Source organism: Marmota marmota, unplaced genomic scaffold (genome assembly GCF_001458135.2).
Source record: "Marmota marmota marmota unplaced genomic scaffold, marMar, whole genome shotgun sequence".
Classification (NCBI taxonomy): domain Eukaryota; kingdom Metazoa; phylum Chordata; class Mammalia; order Rodentia; family Sciuridae; genus Marmota; species Marmota marmota.
In genome coordinates, this window is record NW_025999944.1 from 6,974,180 (window position 1) to 6,996,521 (window position 22,342).

The following is a 22,342-nucleotide window of genomic DNA, read 5'->3' on the forward strand; positions in this document are numbered from 1 at the left end:
TTTCATCTTCCCATACCCTTCCCCCCCCTTCCAGGTCCCCCAAGCTGCTCCTGGCTGCTTTCTGGACGTTAGCCTTTGCTGCTGCTTTGGTGGACACTTGTCCTCCTGAGAGGAAGCCAGTAAGGCTTAGCTCCCGGCACCTTTCTCAGAGGACTTCCTTGGGTCCCACCGCAGGAAGTTAGCCTCATCAGTGTTGGGCCTGCTTATTGTTGCAATGTAAGCGGCCTGTGCAGGAGACATGAGCTCCTCCCGCAGCTGGTTGTGTGGTGTACACCAAGTTCAAATGCAGGCAGGCTCTTGAGCAAGTGCTTCCTGGGAAGCGAGGGGTTGAAAACAAGGGTGATATGGAACGACACAGGAAGGCCGTCAGGTACAAAATACTCATGTATTTATGAATTCATGACCAAATTAAATATGAAACCTTATATAAAAAGAGGTGTGGTTTTTGTTTTTTGCCCCCATCCTCTCCATCTCTGAACCAGCTCTGAGGGACCTGAGTCTGGGGAAACGTCTGGCCCCCCATGTAACCCGTGTCCTCCTTTCTCCCCTTTATTCTCTGGGCTCACCCTGTCGGGGGAGGTGTTTTCTACTGCCTCCCTGGGATCCAGAGGGGCGGTTCCTGGGGGGCTGAAATTCAGCACCTCCTCCTTCCCCCCACCTGCCCTTCCCTCTGGGGACAGGGACATCTGCTCTGATCTGGCTCACCCACAGCCTCCCAAGGTGGTTTCTCTGGGCTGCAGGGCTCTGTGTGGGGCAGAGCGGCCCTAAGAGAGCTGAGGGTCAAGGGTGGCGGGTCCCTGAGGGGTGAGCTGGCCATGGTTGCTGAGGGAGCTCTGTGGCCACTCTCCTGTGGGCTGCCCTCAACTCCTTCTCCACCTTCACTTTTCCCACTGGCCTTTCCTCTCTGGCTCTAGGTTCCTCAGCCCTGCAAGCACCTGGGAGACCCATTGCCCCTTCCTCTTTAGAACCGAGCTCTCCCTCTCACCTAGATCTCAGGACATGTGTCCCCATCTCTGTTCCCCTACCACAAGGATGCTGCCAAGGCTGCATAGGTCCTCTTCCGGATGCCCCCTTCCCCCACCTCAGCCTCACCCTTGAAGCTGCAGGCAGAGCTGGGGTGCAGGGAGGTTAGATAGCCAGCAGAGGGCAGCACATGACTGGCTTCCAGCCAGCTAACCAGGAGGACTGGAGGGAGGCAGTCACAACCTTGGAAGGTAAGGCTCAGACACCATGGGTTCACCCCACTTTAGACCTGCCCCTACCTGGGCCTCTCGACAAGGACTAACCTCAGAGCTCTAGGTCTTGGCACCACACAATCATTGCAGGATTGCCTTGGTTTCTGGGTTTGCTCTATCCCAGACCTAACTGCCCCACCCCAGGTCCCTGGGACCTAGCCAGTCCCTCTTCCTGAAGCATCTTTCTCAGGGGACGCCTTAGCTCTCAACTCACTGCCTCCTGGCTCTGCAATTCCTCATCAGGATCCACCTCATAGCATTAAAAAGGGTGTAGGGGCCACAAGCTGTTTTAATCCCCAGTCTCATCCTTCCTTTCTAGATGAACCTTGCTTTTCCTTCTGTTCAATCCTCCCTTCATCCTAAACCAGCACTAGGTAGGGCTTTATGTCCCGTGACCCTTCATTACATGGGACTGTTGTTCTCCAACTGTGTCTTTTGTTGACATTGACCCTTGTCCTAAGTCCCCCAAACACATAATTCATAAGCATCCTGCGGGATCACCCTCAGAGGTGAGGGCAGTCTACATCCTCCAGATGGGCAAAGGCAGGGTCCAATACGGCCAAGTCCTGAGGCCAAAGCCCTCCCCTCAATCCTCACAACCTTAGTCACCAGCAAGCAGCAGCCCAGGAGCCGGGCTGCCCCGAGGGCTGTTGGGCAGGCCCAGGACATCCTCAGCCACAGCAGGCAAGGAGCCCTTCCCAAAAGGCATCTGAGTTGAAGGTATACTGAGCCTCCATCTCCTAGCCATGGGGCCTCTGTTTGGCTTTATAAAAATGTAAGCTATATAGGGTCTATTTCTCATTTCCATTCTTTGGGGAAATAGAGGATAGCGTTTTTTGGTTGGTGGTGAATTCCTTTTGAGTTGGTTCTTGTTTGTTTGGGTTTTTTTTTTTTTTGCTAATTTTGCCCCAACCCCATAAAAAGCAGTACTACCCAGAGGCAGGGGAAGGGGCCCAGAGGAGCATGGGATTGCTGCACACAGACCCCACTCCTCCCTCCTCTCCCAATCCAGTTGTTTCCTTTGGGTTCCATCTGAGGAGTGCAGAAGGGGCACGGAAGGTTTCTCATTGCACCAAGAAGCACTGCCTCCAGGCCTGGAGCTCTGAGCTACCTCTGCCACCCACAAATCAGGCCTCATTGCCTGCAACCTGGGAGGGATGCAGAATGCAAGCTTTTCCATGTGTGGCCTCTTGCAGCTGCAGCCCAGGATGTAGAAGCCTTGAGTTGAGCTCTGAAGGCTTAATTTCTACCCTGACTTCTCCAGTGAGGATCTGAGTAGGCTTCATGTGGAAATCCCACAAAACATTTGCAACCGTCTAGTCTGTTGGGAAGATGTGGCCCATGGAGCAGGACCCTGGCTGCTCTCTGGGAAGGGGGCTGCCTCCCCAGCCAGAGCAGAGACCCAGACACGCAGGCAAGCCCTTGTGCTGGGAGGCTTTCCCCTTGACTCTAGGGTTCTTGAACCCAGGGAGAAAATGCCAGAGCTCTTAGCTCTTCCCCTGCTTCCTGCCTCCCCGAAGGTGTCTCCTGTCTTGCCTTGGAACTGGGGACCCGCCAGCAGGGCCTGGCTCCTCTCTGGCTGAGCTATGTTGGCTGGTGAGAACAGCTCTGCCCTTAGGGTCCTGGTGAGGTGGGTCCCCTTGTCCCTGGTGGGTTGGCGGGGGTGATGCAGAAGAGCAGAGGGACAAGGGCAAATGGGGACAACAGCAGCAGGGTCAGAAGAGGGTGGCAGCATCTCAGACCACAGCCGAGGATGACGATGGGGAGGATGAGTTGGCTGCAGAGGAGGACGGTGAGGAGGGACTGTTCCAGAACAGCCACCGCCGCTTGGGCTGCCGCTTCAGGTGCAGATAGTCCTCCTTCTCCCGCTCCTTCCGCGCCCTCTGATAGTGGTCCTCCTCCTTCAGGTACCACACCGGGGGCCACCGGTGCTTCTCGAAGTACTCTTGGTTTTCTAGAACAGAATGCATGGGGCTTGGTTAGGAGAACAGGGGCAAGAAGGTCCACCGTCCCTTGACCTGCCTCCAAGCCAGCACCAAGTACACCTTGACCTGTGGTCCAGGACCCCATGGTCTCCTGCACAGAGCCACTGAAGGAGGTGAAAAGGGGAGATGTCACAGTCGGCCTGGGAAAGGCACTTCTGGATAACAAAGGGAGGAGCCCAATCAGCCCACAGTAAGTGGAAAATATCATCAGCCGGAAATGTTCTTGATCCCCCTTCCCTACAGAGCACGACGCTTAGCAGCCCCGGGCACCACAGGATGGTGGTCATTTCCCTTCCCAGTTGCATGGCTGACTGGGAGCTGCAGTGGCTGCCACTGACCAGTATCGCAGCCCAGGAAAAAGCCAAATTCAAAATGGAAAGCTCAGTTTCTATTCAATGTGCATTGCTTTCACACCATGGTCACTCAAAAAAAAAAAAAAAAAAAAAGAAAGTCAGGGACCCCGTAAGTTGGGAAGAAAAACAGGAAAGACCAATGAGGGAGGAGGGGAGGAGAACAGCCTCCAGCAGGAAGGGACTCTGCAAGGTTGAGGGGTGAGGGGGCCCTGCAGCCAAGGTTCTGGGGGGAATCAGGAGGAAGAGCAGCAGCAGGACACAGGTCAGACTGGAGGGAGGGGTGGCAGCAGGACACAGGTTATTCTGGAGGGTGTGGGAAACTGTGAAAGGAGTGGGATCAAGGGAGTGATGCAAGGCTTGAGAAAGAAAATGCCAGAATGGTTGTGACAAACGTGAAAACACAGGAAAGAACAGGGCTGGGGACTGGTCGGGTGCAGCAACAACCCTGCAGTGGGAAGAGGGTCAGAGCCCAGTGGACGGAGCCTGGTGAAGACCCAGGAACGCTGAGTGGCAGACCCCTCAGGGAAGCCAGGCACTTCTCTCCCTGGAGCCCGTGGATTCTGGGTTGGGCTCTTGGACCTAAGAAAATCATTAAGAAGAAACAGAACTGCAGGCGACTGCAAGGGATATTTAGATCTGGGTGGTCCACGCTGTGGATCGTGCCCGTTCCTAAGTTGGGAAATCAACTTAGTGGGTCGTGTGTAGCATTTTTTGTTTTTTATATGCTTTTCTATGTGTATACTGGTCATGATATCAAACATAATTTTTATTGAATTTTATTAAAAGAGTTTGAAAACTACCAACTCTGGTCCAATGACCTCTTCAAACCTTTGAGAAACAGAAGCCCACAGAGGTAGAGTGAGTCGTCTGAGGTCCTGAGTTCCCCACCCCCTCCAGGACAGTGCTTTTCCCAGGGTCCTCTCTGCATGGCCAGAGACACCTCTGCAGGGTGCTCCCATGTCCAAGGTCAAGTGAGGCCCAAAGATCTCAGGCCTCCTTTGGGTTCCTGGGGTTAAGTCTGAGCTGTGGACCCAAGCTGAGGGCGCTTCAACACAAGTAGGGAGCAGCAGGTGCTGCTGGTGCTGGCTCTGGATGCTCACCTGGGGACATAGCCTTCATGTCTCGGGGGAACTTGCGGCACACGTTGTTGTAGTTGGTGCAGATGTGGTGGAGACACCAGTCGGCCAACTGGTACGCACAGTGGAACTGTGGAGGGAACATAAGCGGTTCTGTCCTGAGATGCCACAGTCTCCTTCAGAGCTGCAGCACTGATGCAGTGTGGACCCCACCTCCAGAGCCCACCTGGACTAGAGGAAGAGGATGCTTGACTTGACCAATTCCACCTCGCCACGGTCCTGCCCCTGGTGTCCACCCTACAGATATCCATGGCCTTAGGGGTGGCTTCCTACTGCATCTACCCTCCCCGGCCCTTGCCCCATCAGCAGCGAAAGTCTGCACGGGCAACCCTGAGAGCAGACCTTGCGTTAGCTGAGCTCTGACTTCATAAGATAAACTTTGGTGGCTGAATTTCTGGCATTGTGGGGGCTAGCATGGGAGATTTTGCTTGCTTGTGTGGAATTAAGGAGGTGGGCAGTTAGTTTTAAAGAAAGAGTCCTCAATGACTGAGCCTGGATTCCCTCGCTGCCCTGTGGCGGCCTAGTCCCTTCTTTCCGCGGCCAGCTTTCTTCTGGGGGTGTCTGGGAGTTCTCTAGCTTTTGTCATGGAGGATAAAATGAGGTCCACCCAATGAGGAGTCCAGATCTGACAACGGCTCCCTTCCTACCTACCACCCGCCCAGCCCCTCTGTCCACTGCCCAGAGTTGACACTGTGGTGGATTCTTCCCCTGCCACGATACCTGAGCCAGTTCCAAGAACACAAGGACGTCCCCATCGATGTCCACCATCATCTGAGTTGCTTCCATCAGCCCCGTCACTGTGTACTGCTCTGTGACACACACAGTCAGCAATCAGCTGAAGAGCCACACGTAAGGACCTGCACTACTTACAGGGGCTCACTGCAGGGCAAAAAGAGATCAGGGCCAAGGGCAAGTCCCAACAGGCCAGGAAAGGCCACAGGTGACTTACATCCGCTCCCAGCAGGGGGAAACTGGGATGAGGGCAAGACTTCTCAGTGGGGTGGGGGTGGGGTGACAGAGGATCTAAAATCACTAAGAGGATTTTTCAAACTATATATGTCCCACCACATAGTCTAATGTATACACGGTGAAATTCTCCGATAGAATTAGCCACTGATACAGACAGGAAAGGAAGCATGTTTGTTGAAAACAGAAAAAGGCTGAGAACTTTGAGTTAGAACTACGGTTTAGCCAGGCACAGTGCATGCCCATAATCCCAACAACTTGGAAGGCTGAGGCAGGAGGATCACAAGTTCAAGAAAAGCCTGGGCAACTTAGCAAGACCTTGTCCCAAATTAAATTTAAAAAGAACTGGAGATGTAACTCAATGATACAGCACCTGTTTATTATATGCGAGGCCCTGGGTTTGATCCCCAGCAACACACACATGTGCACACACACACATATGCACACACATACACACACACAGATAAATACATTTCCCAACTCCATTCATGGAAAAGACCTGGAAACAATAACCACTCCTGTAGCAATGAGCATCCTCATGCACAGAAACAACATTTCCATTTCCAACTAAAAGAAACCTGAACTTCTTAAGGAAATGGTTGTCCAGGTGCAGTGGCTCACACCTGTAATCCCAGGGGCTCAGAAGGCTGAGGCAGGAAGGTTGTGAATTCAAAACCAGCCTCAGCAACTTAATGAGGCCTAAGCAACTCAGCAAGGCTCAAAGCAACTCAGTGAGACCCTGTCTCTATATAAAATACAAAAAGGGGCCGGGGATGTGGTTCAGTGATTAAGGTTAAGTGGCCCTGGGTTTAATCCCTGGTACCCCCCCCCCCCCAAAAAAAAAAAAGAAGAGGAAATGGTTGGTCTGGGACATAAACTATATAAGAGGACCCTACACTATCACTCCAGAAAGCAAGAAATCTCAGAGACTCTGAAGCCAACTCAAAGAGAGTCCTACTGGCTAAAAATACATTATTTAAGCTTCAATAAGGATAATTGCAATGAATTAAAACCAACCAAGTGCATCCAAATCCAAAATTTCATAAGAATACTTTAAAACACTCAAATTAATTGGTCATTCTCTCAAGGAGGATAGGAAACAGATTATCTCAAAATTTAGGAAATAAAAAGGAAGAATCAAGAACCTGCCTGTCTTTCCTATATGAACTGTACACTAAGTAACCAAACAGTAGGTGAGGGACAGTTTCTCTCCATTTAGAAGTCTTCCAAAAGATAAGGGAAGAAGGAATGAACAAATTGGAATATTACTGTATTGCAACAATAACTTCATAGATCCAGGCAATGATATTCAACGGCTAGTAATAGGACAAAAAGAGAGAAGAGACAATCTTTCCCGCTTCACGGAGAAAAACAACCTATTTTTATAAGGCTATAAAGCAGCCTTATAAAAATAAAATTATGTGGCTGATCTAGCCTCTAGGTTCAATTAGCAGTTTACAGGCAATATGATGGACAGAGGACTATGTTAAATTACACTATAAAAATGCAATCAGCAAAAATATAGATCTTGGAAAACTCTATAGGAACAAAAACCAGTGTTTGTTTTCTTTCAAAAAATAAATTTCAGAGGAAGAAAATTTTTTTAACGGACAAGGTACACATTGATTAAAAGCTACTTAAAAGATTATTTTTTAAAAAATCATGCTATAGTATCTAAGAAAGTGCACTTGAATAACCAAATTACAAAGGAGGGTAAAGAAGTGAGTTCATAGAAAAGTCCCATAAAAAAACAGTGTGGGTTCTTCTGGGGAGGAGGGGGGGACCTATGATGGGGCAGGACAGGTGGACACTTTTTGTGTGGCTGGTTCCAGCCCCTGACAGGCATCATGATTAGAAAGACATTCTGCTTTACAATAATTCATTACAATGAACATTAAAAAAAGAACATAAGATAAATTTTGTGTAACTAATGTCTTAATAAATGAAAAAGAAGGGGGCATAATTTGACTTAAAAGTTATGAAGTAGTAAAATATTATGAACATATGCTTCATGGAGCTTATATATTTGTCTTATATTTAACAATAAGTTTTATATAAAAAAAAAAAACTTCACAGACAGAATATCTCACAAAACTTAGAGCATCACCAATAATACAAAATTCTGAACTCTGCATCTCCCAGTGATCCTTAACAAGGTATATGTATACATTTTTGTATCTGTGTTCTTGTGTGTATGGAACATTTCCAGAGAAAAGCTTTTCAATGTCATCATGAGGTTCCAGGCAGTTTGTGGTTTAACATTTTTTTAAATTATGTATTTATTCTAACTTGTTATATATGACGGCAGAACACAATTCAATTCATATTACACACATAGAGCACAATTTTTCTTGTCTCTGGTTGTACCAGTTTGACATTTTCAATGGCTGCCATGGGAAAATCACCGATGTGGGCTTAACCAAGGGTAGGTACTTCTTTGACTCACTTTCAATTGCCTGCCCTAATGAAATTAAATTATAGAAATATCTTTCTGTAGTTTATTTTTCCTTGGGGTCATTTCTTTGGAGATCGTCTTTTAAAAGTAGAATTACCACATCCAAGAATTTAGAATTTTAGGTGCTCTGGGAAGACCACACTGTTTTTCATGGGCAGCAGTGAATGACATACTGTTGTGGCTGTAATCTTGGGACACCTTTCTTACTCCCTACCCTAAAGTCCCTTCTGCCCCTAGCTGGGGCCCCTGGGCCCCACTGCAGGATTAGCTCTTAATACTCTGATTTTGATCAATGATTTCTGCCTTCTTCCTCTGATCAAGCTGTACATTACCATTCCTTTCTTGTCATGGGATTGCTTTTTTCCTCATGTCTGTGCCCCAATCTTGATCACCCTCCCACAGTCCAGTAGTTCTGACACTGGCCGTTTCTTGCCTGAAGCCCAGCTCAATATCTGAAGGTATTGTCTCTGGCCCTCAAGACCTGCGCAGGAATATTAAACTTGACCTCAATGCCAGCACTGCGGTTTAACATTTTTTTAAATTATGTATTTATTCTATTATGTATTTATTCCTCCAATCCAACAACACACAGATACCAACTCCAATATCAGCAGAAGCTGTCTATCTGCCTGGGTCTTTGGCCCCAGGCTCCCTTCACTCCAATAGCACCTTTTATCTCCCTCAGACCCTTGACCCAGGCTGCCCACTACTCAACCTCCCAAAGCCCAGTTCTCTCCTCAACACAGCTCTGGGATGGGCCCATTCTAAATGCTGAGCTCTGGCTCTCATAGTCTTTTTATTTTGGGTGCCAGAGATTGAACCCAGGAGTGCTTAACCACTGAGCCCCAGCCCCTTTTTTATATATTATGTAGACACAGGGCCTTGCTAAGTTGCTGAGCCTGGCTTTGAACTCACGATCCTCCTGCCTCAGCCTCCCAAGCTGCTGGGATTATAGGCATGCGTCACCATACCCAGCTCTCACAGTCTTTTTAAGGAATTAGGAATGGCAGGTCAACACTTGTTTTCTGTTTCTGGAAGAAGAAAGGAAAAGTAAAGTTGAAGGTCAAGGAAGAGGAGAAAAAAAGAAAATAAGAAGAAAGGGAAGGAGGAAGCAGATAAGAAGGAAAAGCACAGGTGGAGCCTATTCTATGCTTTATCAACCTTAGGCTGCTTGAGTGAAGCCAAGCTAAGAACGTGACGCACTGTCACATGTTGGAGACCTCTGGGCTGAGCTCTGAGGTGACCCTATGGAACATGTGTCTCACACACTTCCTCTCCTCTACACCCTCATCCGAAACTCTACCACCCACAGGTTTCATTCTAGGGAGCTTCTTCCCTTGGCACTTCAGCCTGATACCAGGGGGAAAGAGAAGACAGAAGACACATAATCCCCAGGGTCTTCTTGGCCTCACCCCAGGTCCCTGAGCACTCCAGTTAGTTACCTGTGAGGGCAACCAGGTGCGGCAGGCAGAGGCGGTTGGCCAGGATGATGAGCTTCATGTCGTCCAGGTCCGGACTGGAGGTGAACATGCCCGTGTAGAGGTACTCCAGCACCGCCCTCATGCAGCTTTTGCTCGTGTAAGGGAACACCACCTGGGGGAAGGAGGAGGACAGGAACAATGAGGCCTCGTGCATGGAAAGAGTAGCTCAGTCCTGGGAAGCCAAGAAGCCCTGGTCCACAGGGCTGGCCCCCCGGGGGCAAGAAGCCTTCTCTGTGCTATACTTACACATGCTTAGGAGACCACGCCCCCAAAAGGTCTGGGCCCACAGCAGTAACTGGTGCTGGTCCCCAGTTTGCTGAGAGCATCAGTGAATGGACATCTTTTAAAGAGACTTAGATTCTCAGTGGCATCCTTCTGAAACCACACTGGCTTGGAAGATGTTGGAAGGAGTCATTTCAGTCACCTACACCCCAACCCTCCACATGCCTGCAGGGAGCTGTCCAAGTGGGATACAGAATGAGCAAAGGGAACACCAGCTGGTTTCTCTGGCTGCTCAAAGCTGCGGCTTTGGGCCTGCGGGATCTTTTCAGAGAAGCACTGCAACAAAAACTGCTTTCTCATCAGATGCGAGTCTGGGCACACTGGGAATTAGACAGAGCTTTAAAGCTGGTGTCTATAGTACCGAGAAGTGCCCAGGGCAGGTGGGCCCCTGGGGCTTCAGCGAATCCTTGGCCCACACTTTTCACATCCTAACCCTACTCCCACTTCGCAGTGGCTCACATCTCAGCCCTCCACTTAGCCTCATAAGTGCATGGTTTCCCGGAAATCTTTGGAAGCTCATATTCTAGATTGCAGGATGTGATGCTGAATTGCTCTTCGTTCAGTTTTTCCTTCAAGTACTTGGTGAGCACTTGCTAAGAGACAGGCCTGGGGTGGGGGCGGGGTAGCTGGCAGAAGTCAAAGACCTAGTCCCAGCACTCAAAAGCGATTTCACACCAGCTGGGAACTGCAAGGAGAGGGTCTTTTAAAAATGCCTCTGTACAAAATGGAAGCTTATTAACCACAAGGTGAAGTGAGGGTATTAGTGTTCCAGGATTCAGAGGTGATGAGAGCATGAAGGGCTGAGGCCTGGGCCACTCAGCTGGGCCAGGAAGATGAAAAATAGACAGCAGACTCGGAGCAACTCTAAGGACACCTGCATAAACCCTTTATACCTCCAGCTTCCAGTCCAGTGCTTGGGAAGGAAGAAGAATCTGAAAAGAACAAGTGGAGAGGGAAGCCTTTCTATAATCCGAAAAGAACAGGTAGAGAGGTGTTTTGATGTTTTGACATTTAGAAGTTTGCTGGGAGCCTGTGCCTCCCAAGATGAACCAATTCCTAGAGACAGTAAAGAAGTTGCTGGCAAGCGTGTCTTTTTATTATATCGCAGACCACCCAATCCAGAGCCCATAGCCCACCATCTCCTCTGCCCAGGGCCCTCACACTCCAGGCCTCATTCCTCTGAGGAATCACTCCAGAAACAGGCACTAGACAGCTAGGACATTTCCCCCTGCCCCTGAGCCAGTGGACTTGTTCAAGTTAGCAAACCTAAATCTGCTTAACCTGCTTCAACTATCCCTTCCCACAGAAACCCTCCACTTCCTGACCACCCTGGTGCTTCCAGGGCTGATCCCCTGGTGTGCATGGTCCTCCCTGCACTGGTATCTGTGAGTAACAGACTAGCTCTTCAATGGCAGTCTCTCCTGATCTGTTGATCTCACCAGAGCTCAATAAGAATAAAACCTACCTTTGAAGACACCAGTGACTTCAGTTTGGAACACATTGATTTTTTTTTTTTTTCTACTTGTTTCATGTGTCCCAGGGAGGCAACAGAGTGAAGTGTAAAGAGCCAGTCCTGAACCGTCCTTTCTACTCACAAGTGTGTGCAAGTCACACACTTCCTAGGGCCACACATTTGATGCAGGAATGCTGCTCAATGTGAAGATAATGTATGGAAATGCTTTCCAAGATATTATGATGTTACTGTAAATCCCTCTCCTGGAACATTGCAAATCCTTGGCTACAGCAACCATCTCATAAAACTTCTCTTGGGCTCATCATTCTGTGCTTAGCACAGTAAATGCTAAAGAAAATACCATGAACTCCTGGTGCCTCCTAGGCAAATGGCACCTATGTCTCCCTCCTTCCCTCCCTTTCCCATCCTCAGCCTCACCTCCCTGGTGGAACTCTCCACAAATGGCCCCCCAAACATGGCAGCCATCCAGTCACAGCTGGAAATCAACAGGGGCTTGTGGGCACTGATGGTGCCGTCATCCAGGATGAAGGTCACGTCTGTTGGGGAGAAGAGACAACACAAAAGAAAACAGTGTGAATGTGAGATAACCAACCCCCAATCAGTAGTCACTGATCCCAACTATCCAACTTCTTTCTGAAGCTACAAGACAGGAGAACTAACAACCAAACTTTCATCTTTAAGAGCAGGGTAGCCCCTTCTCCAGGGCATCAGGCTCTGAAACCAAATCAGAATGTTAAAGGAACCAACCCAGACACCCCTCAGAAAGCTGTCAGAACGTAGAGCTCCTGCCTTCTAAGCATGATACATACCTGAAAAGGTGCCTTTGGCCAAGCACTCCTTAATTCGGTTGGTGCGGCGAACATGGAAGGCCTTGGTGATCTCCTGGTTCATGAAGGCCTCATTGTTGAGGATGTTGGCCACCATCATGCGCAGATCGAAGACCTCCAGCAGCTCAGCAATGTGGGCAATGTGCATGAGGTCCCGCTCGTTCTCACCCAGCTCCCCAGTGTACAGGTACTTGAGAACTGCTCGGAAGGGCCCTGGCTGGATGGAGTTGTCCATCTTCACCACCACCATCAGCCGGGATTTGTATGTCAGAGGATCCTCTGCCATCTCTTCCTGGATGCTCACAAAAGCTCGGCTCCAGGAAGATAGCACACGACCCCTGCCGGGCAGGTACCCTGTTCCATTGCCCCTTAAGATCCCGTCACTGGTTGAAGCCCGGAGGCCAGCAGGACCAGAGCCCCCAGCCTCGTCCACGCTCTCACACACATCAAAGCTGGCTGCCCGAAGCAGAAAGTCCCGCCCGTGGTGGTGGTGGTGATGGTGGTGGTGTTGATCAGGGTGGCCCCGGTGGTCCTCTGGGCGGGCCCCCCCTGGCCCCGAGGGGCCCCCCAGCTCCCCCTCGCTCAGGTCCATGAGAAACAGGTCGTAGAACTTAGAGGAGGAGGTGGAGAGGTAGATCTTGTGGGCAAAGATGCGCACCCGCTCCTGCAGCACCAGGATGACGTCCGCGCAGAGCGGGTCCTCCAGGAGGTGGGCGGGGCACTCCTCACTGCTGGAGGGGGGGTCGGGCACCACGATGATGGGGGGCGGGGGCTTGGGGGGCAGGAAGGGTGCCTGCAGCAGAGGCCGCTGCACATTGCGGAGGTGGGACTTCCAGAACTGCAGGTGGCGGCGGGAGATGAGCGCAGCACGAATGGCATTGTCAAAGACGTCCTTGATGCCAAACTGAGCCACCACGCTGGTCTCATAATAAGGGATGCCCAGCTCCTTAGCCACCTCCCGGCCTTTCTCCGGAGGAAGGATCTCATTGGGCTTGATGGGCCTGGCATTTTCAAGAGGAGAAACCAAGCATGTTAGTGGTGGAGGGAGCCTGTCTATTGTTCCCCAGGCTGGAGGGACTCTGCTCAGGGTCCATTTCATTGGCCTCTCTCCTGCCCTGCTCTTTTTCCTCTGTCTGGCCAAATTCCTATTAGTTCCTTCAGATCCACCTTCAATCCCTTGGTCTTCTAGGAAGCCTTCTGTATCTATGCCAACCCTCAGAGACCTCCATAGATCAAAGTAGTGATAATATCAACTCCCTGTCAATTAACGTGCAATGTTTCACACTGGTATTTAACCTGTTTATATATAGTCATCCCCAGTATCCAAGGGAGATTGGTTCTAGGATCCCATTTGGACACCAAAATCCATGAAAGCTCAAGTCCCTTATATAAAATGTGGTGATAGTTATATATAACCTATACACACGTCCCCTATACTTGTCATCTCTAGATTACTTATAATACCTAGTACTATGTAAATGCTGTGTAAATAGTTGTTATAATGCTTTGTGAGGGAATAATGACAAGGAAATAAACAGCACATGTTCAATACAGATGCAATTTGGTGGTGGTGTGGGCGGGTATTTTCCATTCACAGTTAGTTGAATCCATACATGTGTAACCCATGGACACAGAGGGCCAGCTATATTATCTCCAATAAAATTAGTTCTTTTCATGAAAATATTCCCTTCTCTCTGTCTTTCCTCATAGTGCTTAGTGTAGTGCTGTTCACACAGTAGGTGTGCAATAAACACTCGGATTGATGGATGAACAGATGGATGGATAAGCGCACATGTGGCTCTGACATGAGCTTCCTCTGGATGCAGGGAGAGGTAAGGCTCTATAGGATTCCCTCAGGGAGCTAGGGTGATGTGCGCGCCCTCTGTGCCGCTTCCTCTCCTCAGGCAACAGCACCCCTACCTGGCCAAGGGCCTCCTGGCCCTGTTGACAGCCTCCAGGTCGGCATAGCGCAGGTCCAGCTGGCAACCCACCAGGATGACAGGTGCTCGGGGGCAGAAGTGCTTGATTTCTGGGTACCACATGGTCTTGACATGGTGGAGGGAATTGGGGTTGGCAATGGAGAAGCACAAAACCACCACATCTGATCTGAGGGTAGGACAGAGAGGTTATTGACAGAGAGAGCTGGCAGGGGGTTACCTGCTCCCAGAGTGAGGAAAACGTGTGCCCGTCTCCATGCCCTACACGGTGGCTCCACACCTGGCTTATGAACCTGTTCCTATGATCTTCCACACAATGCATAATAATAGTACCTTCAATTATGTAGCATTTTAGAGCTTGAAGACTCATTTGGCCTCACACCTATTTTTTGAGTTAGAAATTACCATTTTACCATCTCACAGTGAGAAAAATCATTTCAAAGCTAGTAGGTGGCAGAGCTGGGACTGAAATCAGGCCTCTGGACTCCAAGCCCAGGCTGTCCCCACCCCTGGGAGTGTCTTCCATGCTGTTTCTCTGCTCCTTCCTCCCAGTTTCAACAGCAGAGTTGCTTAGTTCTCTGGGAAAGCAGGAAAATCCTCCCACTTGGCTCTCTACAGGCAGCCCAGGACTCCCCTACCTCCCATAAGCAAAGCGGCGATCTTTATGGTGGTCTCCAAAGGTGTCCCAGAGGCGCAAGGAGACGCTGACGTCATCTACCACATCTCGGGAGCGTTCCAGCACCTGGAGGGGAGAGGGGAGACAGTTCTCAGGGTAGGTGCCAACTAATCCTGATATTCTCTGGCATCACGAGGGGTGGAAGGACAGAGCTGGTACCCCCTACTATGTGCCTTGCACAACATGCTCCTCCAAGTAAAATCTCTGAAGACTCAATAACTGCACATGTTCAATACATGGCAGCCTCCAAGCCACACAGAAGCAAGCAAAAGAGACCCTAAGAGGGCAGAATTATGAATACAGAAGGGAGACCCTCCTTTGGTTCCCAGCTTTCCTTGCAATTGTATATTCATGAGCCTCTGATCTTCCCAACCCAGTTCTCACCTCTCCCAAGCCTCAGTTCTAGGATTCCCCATTATGTAGCGCTGTGATTTCACGAGACGTGGTACTCGGCCGAAGCTGGGGTCCTAGGCTCCAGCTCAGCCACTAAGAACCCAAATGGTCAAAGACCCCTCCCTCAGGCTGGGCTCCCCTCAGCCCCCTCCCCCAGGGGCTCCTTCTGCTCCAGCCCCCTCCCTGTCCCACCCCTAGGGGGCTCCTGTGAGCTCCAGGGACACCAAGCCACAATTTAGGAAGATGCATGATGTGAACCCCCAGCCAAATGGCATTGTAGCCTTACCTCCTGGCAAACACGATACTGGTCGATGGCCCACACTGTGGGCACATGGGTGGCAAGCAGCTGGTATTGAGTGAGGGTGGCATTGCAAGCCCGGGCACAGATGAGTCTGGTCTTGCCCACGGCGTTGTCCCCCACCACCACGCACTTGATGGTCTCTACGTTTGGTCTTTCATAATCCATGTCAGAATCCATTAATTGGGACCTGAGGAGCAGGAAAGGAGTAGTCAGGACAGGCTGGCACACCAGTCCTTGGAGGACCAGGGCCCGTGCATACAGCCCTCCTCGGCTGGAGCTGTCCCGGTGTGGAGCACTGGCACTGATGAAGGAGAGGGGAGTGGGCAACTTTCCGGGAGGTAGCACTGCAGGGACCTGAGGAGAGAGGAACCCGTTCAGGCTGAGAGGGGCAGTCCCAAGATGACCACCTGTCTCCTTCCAGTCTCCACTATCCTCTAGCTGGGCTTCTGGATAGAGAAGGCCTGGGAGAGATCCCAAGGTGGAGCCAACCCAGGGCCTGTCTTGTCCCCACTCCCCCAGAGAGGAGCGTCTGCCTGGGAGCTCACTCCTCCCCTTCTCTTCTCCTCCTCCTTCTCCCGGGCTGTGGCAGCAACAGAACAAACAGCTGAGAGAAGCAGAGTTGGGTCCAGGTCCCCACCCCTTCCCAGCATGCCGTAGGGCAGGGCCACTTAAAAATTTAATGGACTTATCAGGGCTGGGAGGCAGCTCTCTCCTGGTCTTTCCTCTTTCCCCTGGTTTTCTGTGGTGGTGGATTTCTAACCCTAGCCTGCTCGCGTGCATCTTCCAATCCTAGCCCCTTTATGGAGATGCGAGAGTTTTTTCCTGTCAGCCTCTTTGGGCAAGGAAGGCTTCTGGATTCATCTGCCTAGACCTGTAGGCCTCCGCTCCTCTACTTGGGGTCCAGCATGTTGCCCATGTGTCTCCCTCAGCTGAGGGCCCGGCTTTGAGAGGGAGTAACCATGGCCCCAAACGATGGACTCCATGGCCCATGGGCATTCCATCCCCTCTCTGGGCTGCCCCCAACATCCCACATCCTGCCCCAGACAGGGTAGATCTGCCTTCTCAGTGCTTCCCATTCCTAAGGAGAAGGTTCTCAAGCTGAAAGACCCAGACTGCTGGCCCCCCTAGAGAAACTCACTTTATGTCCATGAGGGGAAGGGGCTGCTGGAGGAAGCAGAGGTCAAACTTTCAGTCTGAATCTCTGTGTAAATGCCTGCCTCAGTTTCCTTCAGTGTTAGGTAGACAGGAAGAAGGGGGACCCGGCCTGAGAGGGATGGCATAAGTGAACAAACAGAAGGCCCTTCTGTAGGCAAAATGTCATGTCAGTGCTTTAAAAGCTGTTACCAGGAATACGAGGGGCTTTGAATGGCAGCCTCCCTCGATGATGGCACCACCCTCCTAGAAGGATTGAGCGGAGAAGGGGCAGGGTGGGCACTATGAGGAAGCTTGATTTCTCCAGGCTCATTGGCCGGCCCTGGCTCACATTCCCTGTGGGAAGAAAAAGTCATCTGGGGGGTAGAACAACATGGAATAATCCTCCCTAGGCTACGAGAGGCCGAGCTCAGAGGAGTCCTGGAGGCTGCCCAGGCGCCTCGCAGCTGAGCCATCTAGCCTGCAAGCCAGGCCACCAGCAGCAGCAGAGAGCTCCATTCCTGCCGGGCTGTAACTGGATGCCAGCATGCAGGAATGCAGAACCGAAATATCCAAGTAACGATGGCAACTGGGATTTGCGCGAGTGGATGCAGCTCAGCAACCTAAGCAAAAAGTGCAGCAAGGACTTTTCAATGAGACAGCCTCCTCCTCCTCCTCCTCGGAATTTTATAGGATCTGGACCCTGAATCAACAAGGGGTCTCCATGTAGCTCCCTCCCAGTCTCCAGGGAAACTGTCTGCATCACTCCTCCTTCCTCATCCTCCCCCTGTAGGCCCATTATTCTAACCACCAGCTTCCTCCTCCCTCTTCTCTCTTCAGCTGAGGCTGGGAACCCCACTTTGACAGTTCCTGGTCTCAAGTCAGACAATTAGGGGATGTGTGGGCACCAGGAGGAGTCATCTGGGTGTGGTTTCTGTTTATCAAGTGAATAACAAAAAACATAGAATCCCTACTACAAATTATATGCAGCTGCCCTAAGCTAAAGATAAAAAACCTGCTGGCCAACAGAATTTCTTTCTGAAGTTTAGATTCTAGCAGCATGAAGTCCGGAGGCAGAAGAGGCTGGGAAGAGGCATGCAGGAGGACCTGGTTCTTATATTCATGAACATCTTGATAGTGGGGATGACACCAGGACCCCAGCGAAGCAGTGTTCATCCAAGTTCAGCTACTTTATGATTAAAACACTCAAGCACACCTTATGCACCTCTAGGGTTAAGTAGGGGACAGCCAACCAACAAGTAGCAGAGTGACAAATACTGGGCCCTGAATTTAGACACCATGCTTCCTAGATTGCCACCCAGGCTGAACACTCCTCCCCCACCCACTCCCAACTGCCCCTTCAACCTTTCCCTCTATGTCCTTGCACTATCTCCCAGTTGTTATCAGCCTCATCATGCTGCTCCTGTCCCAACTGCCTGACCAGCAAACCTCATGGGCTTATCTAGGAAAGAACAGGTAGTTTCACTTTTGTGGACATCAGTCTCCCCCTCCAGAAAATGGGTATGAGAGTGTGGGAAGAAAGTCTCACGAATTTTGATTAATTTGTGCCAAGAGAACCTGGGTGAAAGGAGGTATTTGGCTTCTTATGTAATATAGTATTATATAATGCTAGATTGCATATCTATATATGTAATTATATTCATTTTTAAGATACAGACTGGCCCAGTTTAAGCCAACAGAACTCTTGATCTAATCAGGCCTGCCTTACACAAGGAGTTGGTTCTGGATATAGTGTGCTAACTAATATAATTTTTGCTCTAGAACATGGCTAATTTTCTGGATCATTGCTGATGCAGGGTGATACAACCCACTAGTGAGCTTCTCAACTTTGCCTTTCCCTCTGGCACACTCTCCTCCAATGACTCTAGACTTTTCCTCATAATTGCCTCATCCCCTCCTTCTGAGCCTCCTGTTTACCTTCCATTAACTATGGTTCCCTTGCCACTCTGTCCTGTGTATCACAACTCCCCATTTACCTTCTCTCCCATGACAATCCCAAAGTCACTGATATATGCTCCCCCCAACTTTTGTCCCATGATCACTGCCCCCCTCTCCAAAAACAGCCTCCTACCCAGCTGTTCTCCCAGTCCTTTATACTCAGCCCAGACTAGAGCCAAAGGTGTGCTCAGATTAGCTACAAACCTCATGGGCTCCCATTCCCACCCCCCACACCCCTACACACACTCTTTGCAGAGCTCAGAAAAGGCCCCCTTTCCCTCCCACAGCTGATAGGAGGTTTGTTCATCTGTGGCTGCCCTAGTCTGGTTGCCAAGGAAACGACAGAATCTCCCTGGGAGCCTGGCTTGTCTCCTAGCAACCAATATCCCACATCCTGCATCTTACAAAACGTGAAAAAGAAGGAAAACCCTGAAAATGAAGGTAAAAATCAAAGAAGATGGATAGGAAGGGAGTATCTGGAGAAGAGCAAGCAGAGGGTGGATTAAAGGAACTCCCACGGGGGTCGCTGACATTGTAATAAGGGGAAGGCTGAAGGATGGATTCCTCCGGTGCAGACTCAATGGAAAACAAGGCCCCAAGGGATCTTGCATGGTCATTTAAAAAAAAAAAATGCAAGCTTAAACACACGGCAAGCCTTCTGAAGCCTAGAATGTGGAAATATTAACAACGCTAAAGATTATCCACCAGTAGTTTGCCAGAACTCAGTTGCACACACTGCAATGGAGTTGAGAGCTCAAGCATCTCCACAACCGCAGGCAAATACCCAAATTTCACTGGTTTTTTTTTTTTTTTTTTTTTTTTACAGAAACACGTCGGCCACTCTGGGCTTCCTTCTCCNCAGCCCCCTCACCCCCACCCTGGAGACGTCCTAGATCTCCCTGAGGGAATAAGAGTGTAATGCGAGCGTTTTCCTTGTCCTTCCCCTTAAACCCAGGACCTCACCACTTGCCCACTGGGGGACTAAAGCGTTTCCATACAAGTTCTGTGCTGAGTTTTCCCGGCGCTTGAGGGCCTTCCTCTCTCCACCACCACCGCAGCTATAGCCTGTGCCTCTGATGGCCATGGCCCATAGTGAGTTTCTGGGTTGGGTACCTGTACCTCTTTACCAGTCCTCCACCTAGTCCTTCTTCACCAGTCTCCATCTGATCCTTTTGCGATCACAAGTATCTTCTGACCTCCAAAAAATGCCAGAAATAGTGCCTAAGTTGGACTTTCTCTTGATTTAGAATCACTAAATCAAGAGATTAGCAGGAAGAGATGTGTTCCTTACACTAGAAATTACCCCGTCACGTGTAGTGGTGTAAGTAAATAATTTTTCTCTGTAAAATAGAGTGATTCTAACAACATCTAACATGAGTGACTGATCATCAGAAAGAAGCTTCCATACTCATGGCTGGTTTTGTTATGATGATCTGGCTGCGAGTAATTACAGAAGTCAGCCCTTGTCATTTGCCTCTGGACAGTTTTTAAAGCCCAGACTGGCATGCCTCCCACCTCATCCCCCTCCATCATACTTCAATTTGTGCTCTTGAGAGTGTAAACCTACTTTAATATTAGTTTATACAAACTATGGTTAGGAAGAGAAATTTACTGCCAAAAAACCTGAAGTTTGTATTGTCGGAAGCCTGCTTCTCATCTATTAATGCATATAATCAGAAGGTACCCATGAAGGTGTTCATGACATGTTTACTCTGGCCTGCTCATTGTACAGCAGGTACTCAATTGCTGAATTCCCCTACGTCCTTAATCTACTCAGAACTGGAGAAAAGGTTGACAGTGACTGAGAGTACTACTTCACACTTCTGGTTAGGACTCACCCTCCATAAATCCAAAAATATTACTTCAAATCCATGTCTATGAAAGAAACTAGATGGTGCTCAGTTATGTTCTTCCCCACACATTTGGGATGGAAAAGCTTCTCCTCTTTCTCTATGTGCCAAAGAGTGATCACACCAAAGAAAAGCACAGTATGAGATTGCTCAGGGTTTCCACAGCATCCTGGGTCTCCCACTTTTACCATGTTCCCTGTTCTCAGCTCCAGAGAGCTACCTAGGCACTACCTGGACCCTCAACTTCATCCTTCCTACTGTTCAAGACAACCTTACAGCAGATCCAGGATCAAGGATCTGTTACCATTCTCTCATTGTCTTTACCCATCCCTTCAATGCCAGACTCTGGGAAACAGGGCCACTACCTGAGGCTGGTTTCCTCACCAGCATGCAAGGAGTGGCCTACTCCATGCCCCTTCCTGTACCCGGCTCTCATCAGTAGCCATCACAGCACAGGTGGCCAGCCTCTCACCTGGGCCTGCCACCCCAGCCCTGAGAGTCTGCTTTTCTTTCTGCAGGTTACTTCTCAAGGCAGGCTTGGGTGGGAATTTTCCCAAGTAAGGTTCCTGGACATTCATACTCTCTCTATCTCTCTGCCTCTCCTGCTCTCCTCTCTCTCTCTCTCTCTCTCTCTCTCTCTCTCACACACACACACACACACACACACACANGTCCTAGGATCCATTGCATATCTCTCTCTATCTCTCTCACTCTCTCCTGCTCTCCTCTCTCTCTCTCTCTCTCTCTCTCTCTCTCACACACACACACACACACACACACACACACACACCAACCCTTCCTGCCCATTTGCTGCAGCATGGAGCCATTTATTCTGCCACACCACCGGCTAGCTGGGCCCTTACTGGTGAGCCTTGCGCGGCCATGGGTGGCCTGGCCTACTTGCTCTGGGGGCAATGCCTTACTGCAGCTGAGGGATTCCTGGCAGCTGGAAGGCAAGTTTGATTCCAGAGCTTCCTGCCCTCACCAAGCATCTCTTCCTTCACCAAAGCCGTCTATGATTTATCCCCTCCCAGTGACATAAACCCTTTGAACCTATCCCCTAAAGGCACCTGATGCCCCACAGAGCCTGCCTGTAAGCAGAGACTTAGTCTGGGGGTGGAAGCCTCCAGCCTGGTTCTCGGGATCAGGCATGCCACAGGCTCTTGGCCATGCCCACCAGCTGTCCTCTTCCTGGGACTCATAGCCCCTCCCAGGGCCTGTCCATCCTGGGCGGACCACTCTGCCAGCTCCTCCTCCAGCTTGCATATTCCATTCTCGTCCCAGGCACCTACCCCCCATCAACTCTGTGGTGACTTACTAACCCTGCTTTCACCACACCCCTCTCCTGGACTGCTGTGCCTCCTGGAGCCCACCCCAGAGACCTTATGCTATGAGCTCCTCCCAACTCCCAGCAATGTGCACTCTGGGGCAGGTGGCATCCCCAGCCTGCTCTGGGTACAAAGTTCAAAACCAATTGTGAGCAGAAGCAGAGGCATTTCAAGATGCAGAGCCTGAGCAGGGTGAAGGAACGAAGTTGGGTCAGTCTGAGGCTCTCGGCTTCTCTGCCCAGAAGCTAGGGGGTGCCATCTGATCCCCATGAGGAGATAGAATCCTTCTGGGCCTTTGCTCCAGCATTCTCCTCAACGCAAACACAGTTCTTCTCTCTACCCTCTTCACTGGACAATGCTTCCTTATCTTTCAAATCTCAGCCTCATACCACTGCCTCCTGGAAACTCACCAGGAACACCCAGGTCAAATCTGAGTTCCTGCTCTTTATCTATCTGTGCTCCCCTAATAAGACCAATCACGCTGCACTCTGATTGGGTGCCTCTCTTCCTAGCAATACTGAGAGCTTCTTTAGGGAAGAGATGATGCTCAGGGCTAGGCATGGGTAGCTCAGT

At 50.2% G+C, this 22,342-nt stretch overlaps 1 protein-coding gene across 1 annotated transcript; it reads right to left on the reverse strand.

The window, feature by feature from the left end:
- Positions 1–366: 366 nt before the first annotated feature.
- Rhobtb2 (Rho related BTB domain containing 2) lies at positions 367–16,046 on the reverse strand. Its single transcript, XM_015499487.2, has 10 exons — positions 15,909–16,046; positions 15,487–15,688; positions 14,770–14,873; positions 14,115–14,300; positions 12,177–13,195; positions 11,785–11,903; positions 9,573–9,723; positions 5,430–5,518; positions 4,674–4,779; positions 367–3,189 (listed from the first exon to the last, which is right to left on the reverse strand). Exons 2-10 carry the CDS (start codon positions 15,676–15,678, stop codon positions 2,972–2,974), a joined length of 2,184 nt encoding a protein of 727 aa, XP_015354973.1. The 5' UTR covers positions 15,679–15,688; positions 15,909–16,046; the 3' UTR covers positions 367–2,971.
- Positions 16,047–22,342: the final 6,296 nt, after the last annotated feature.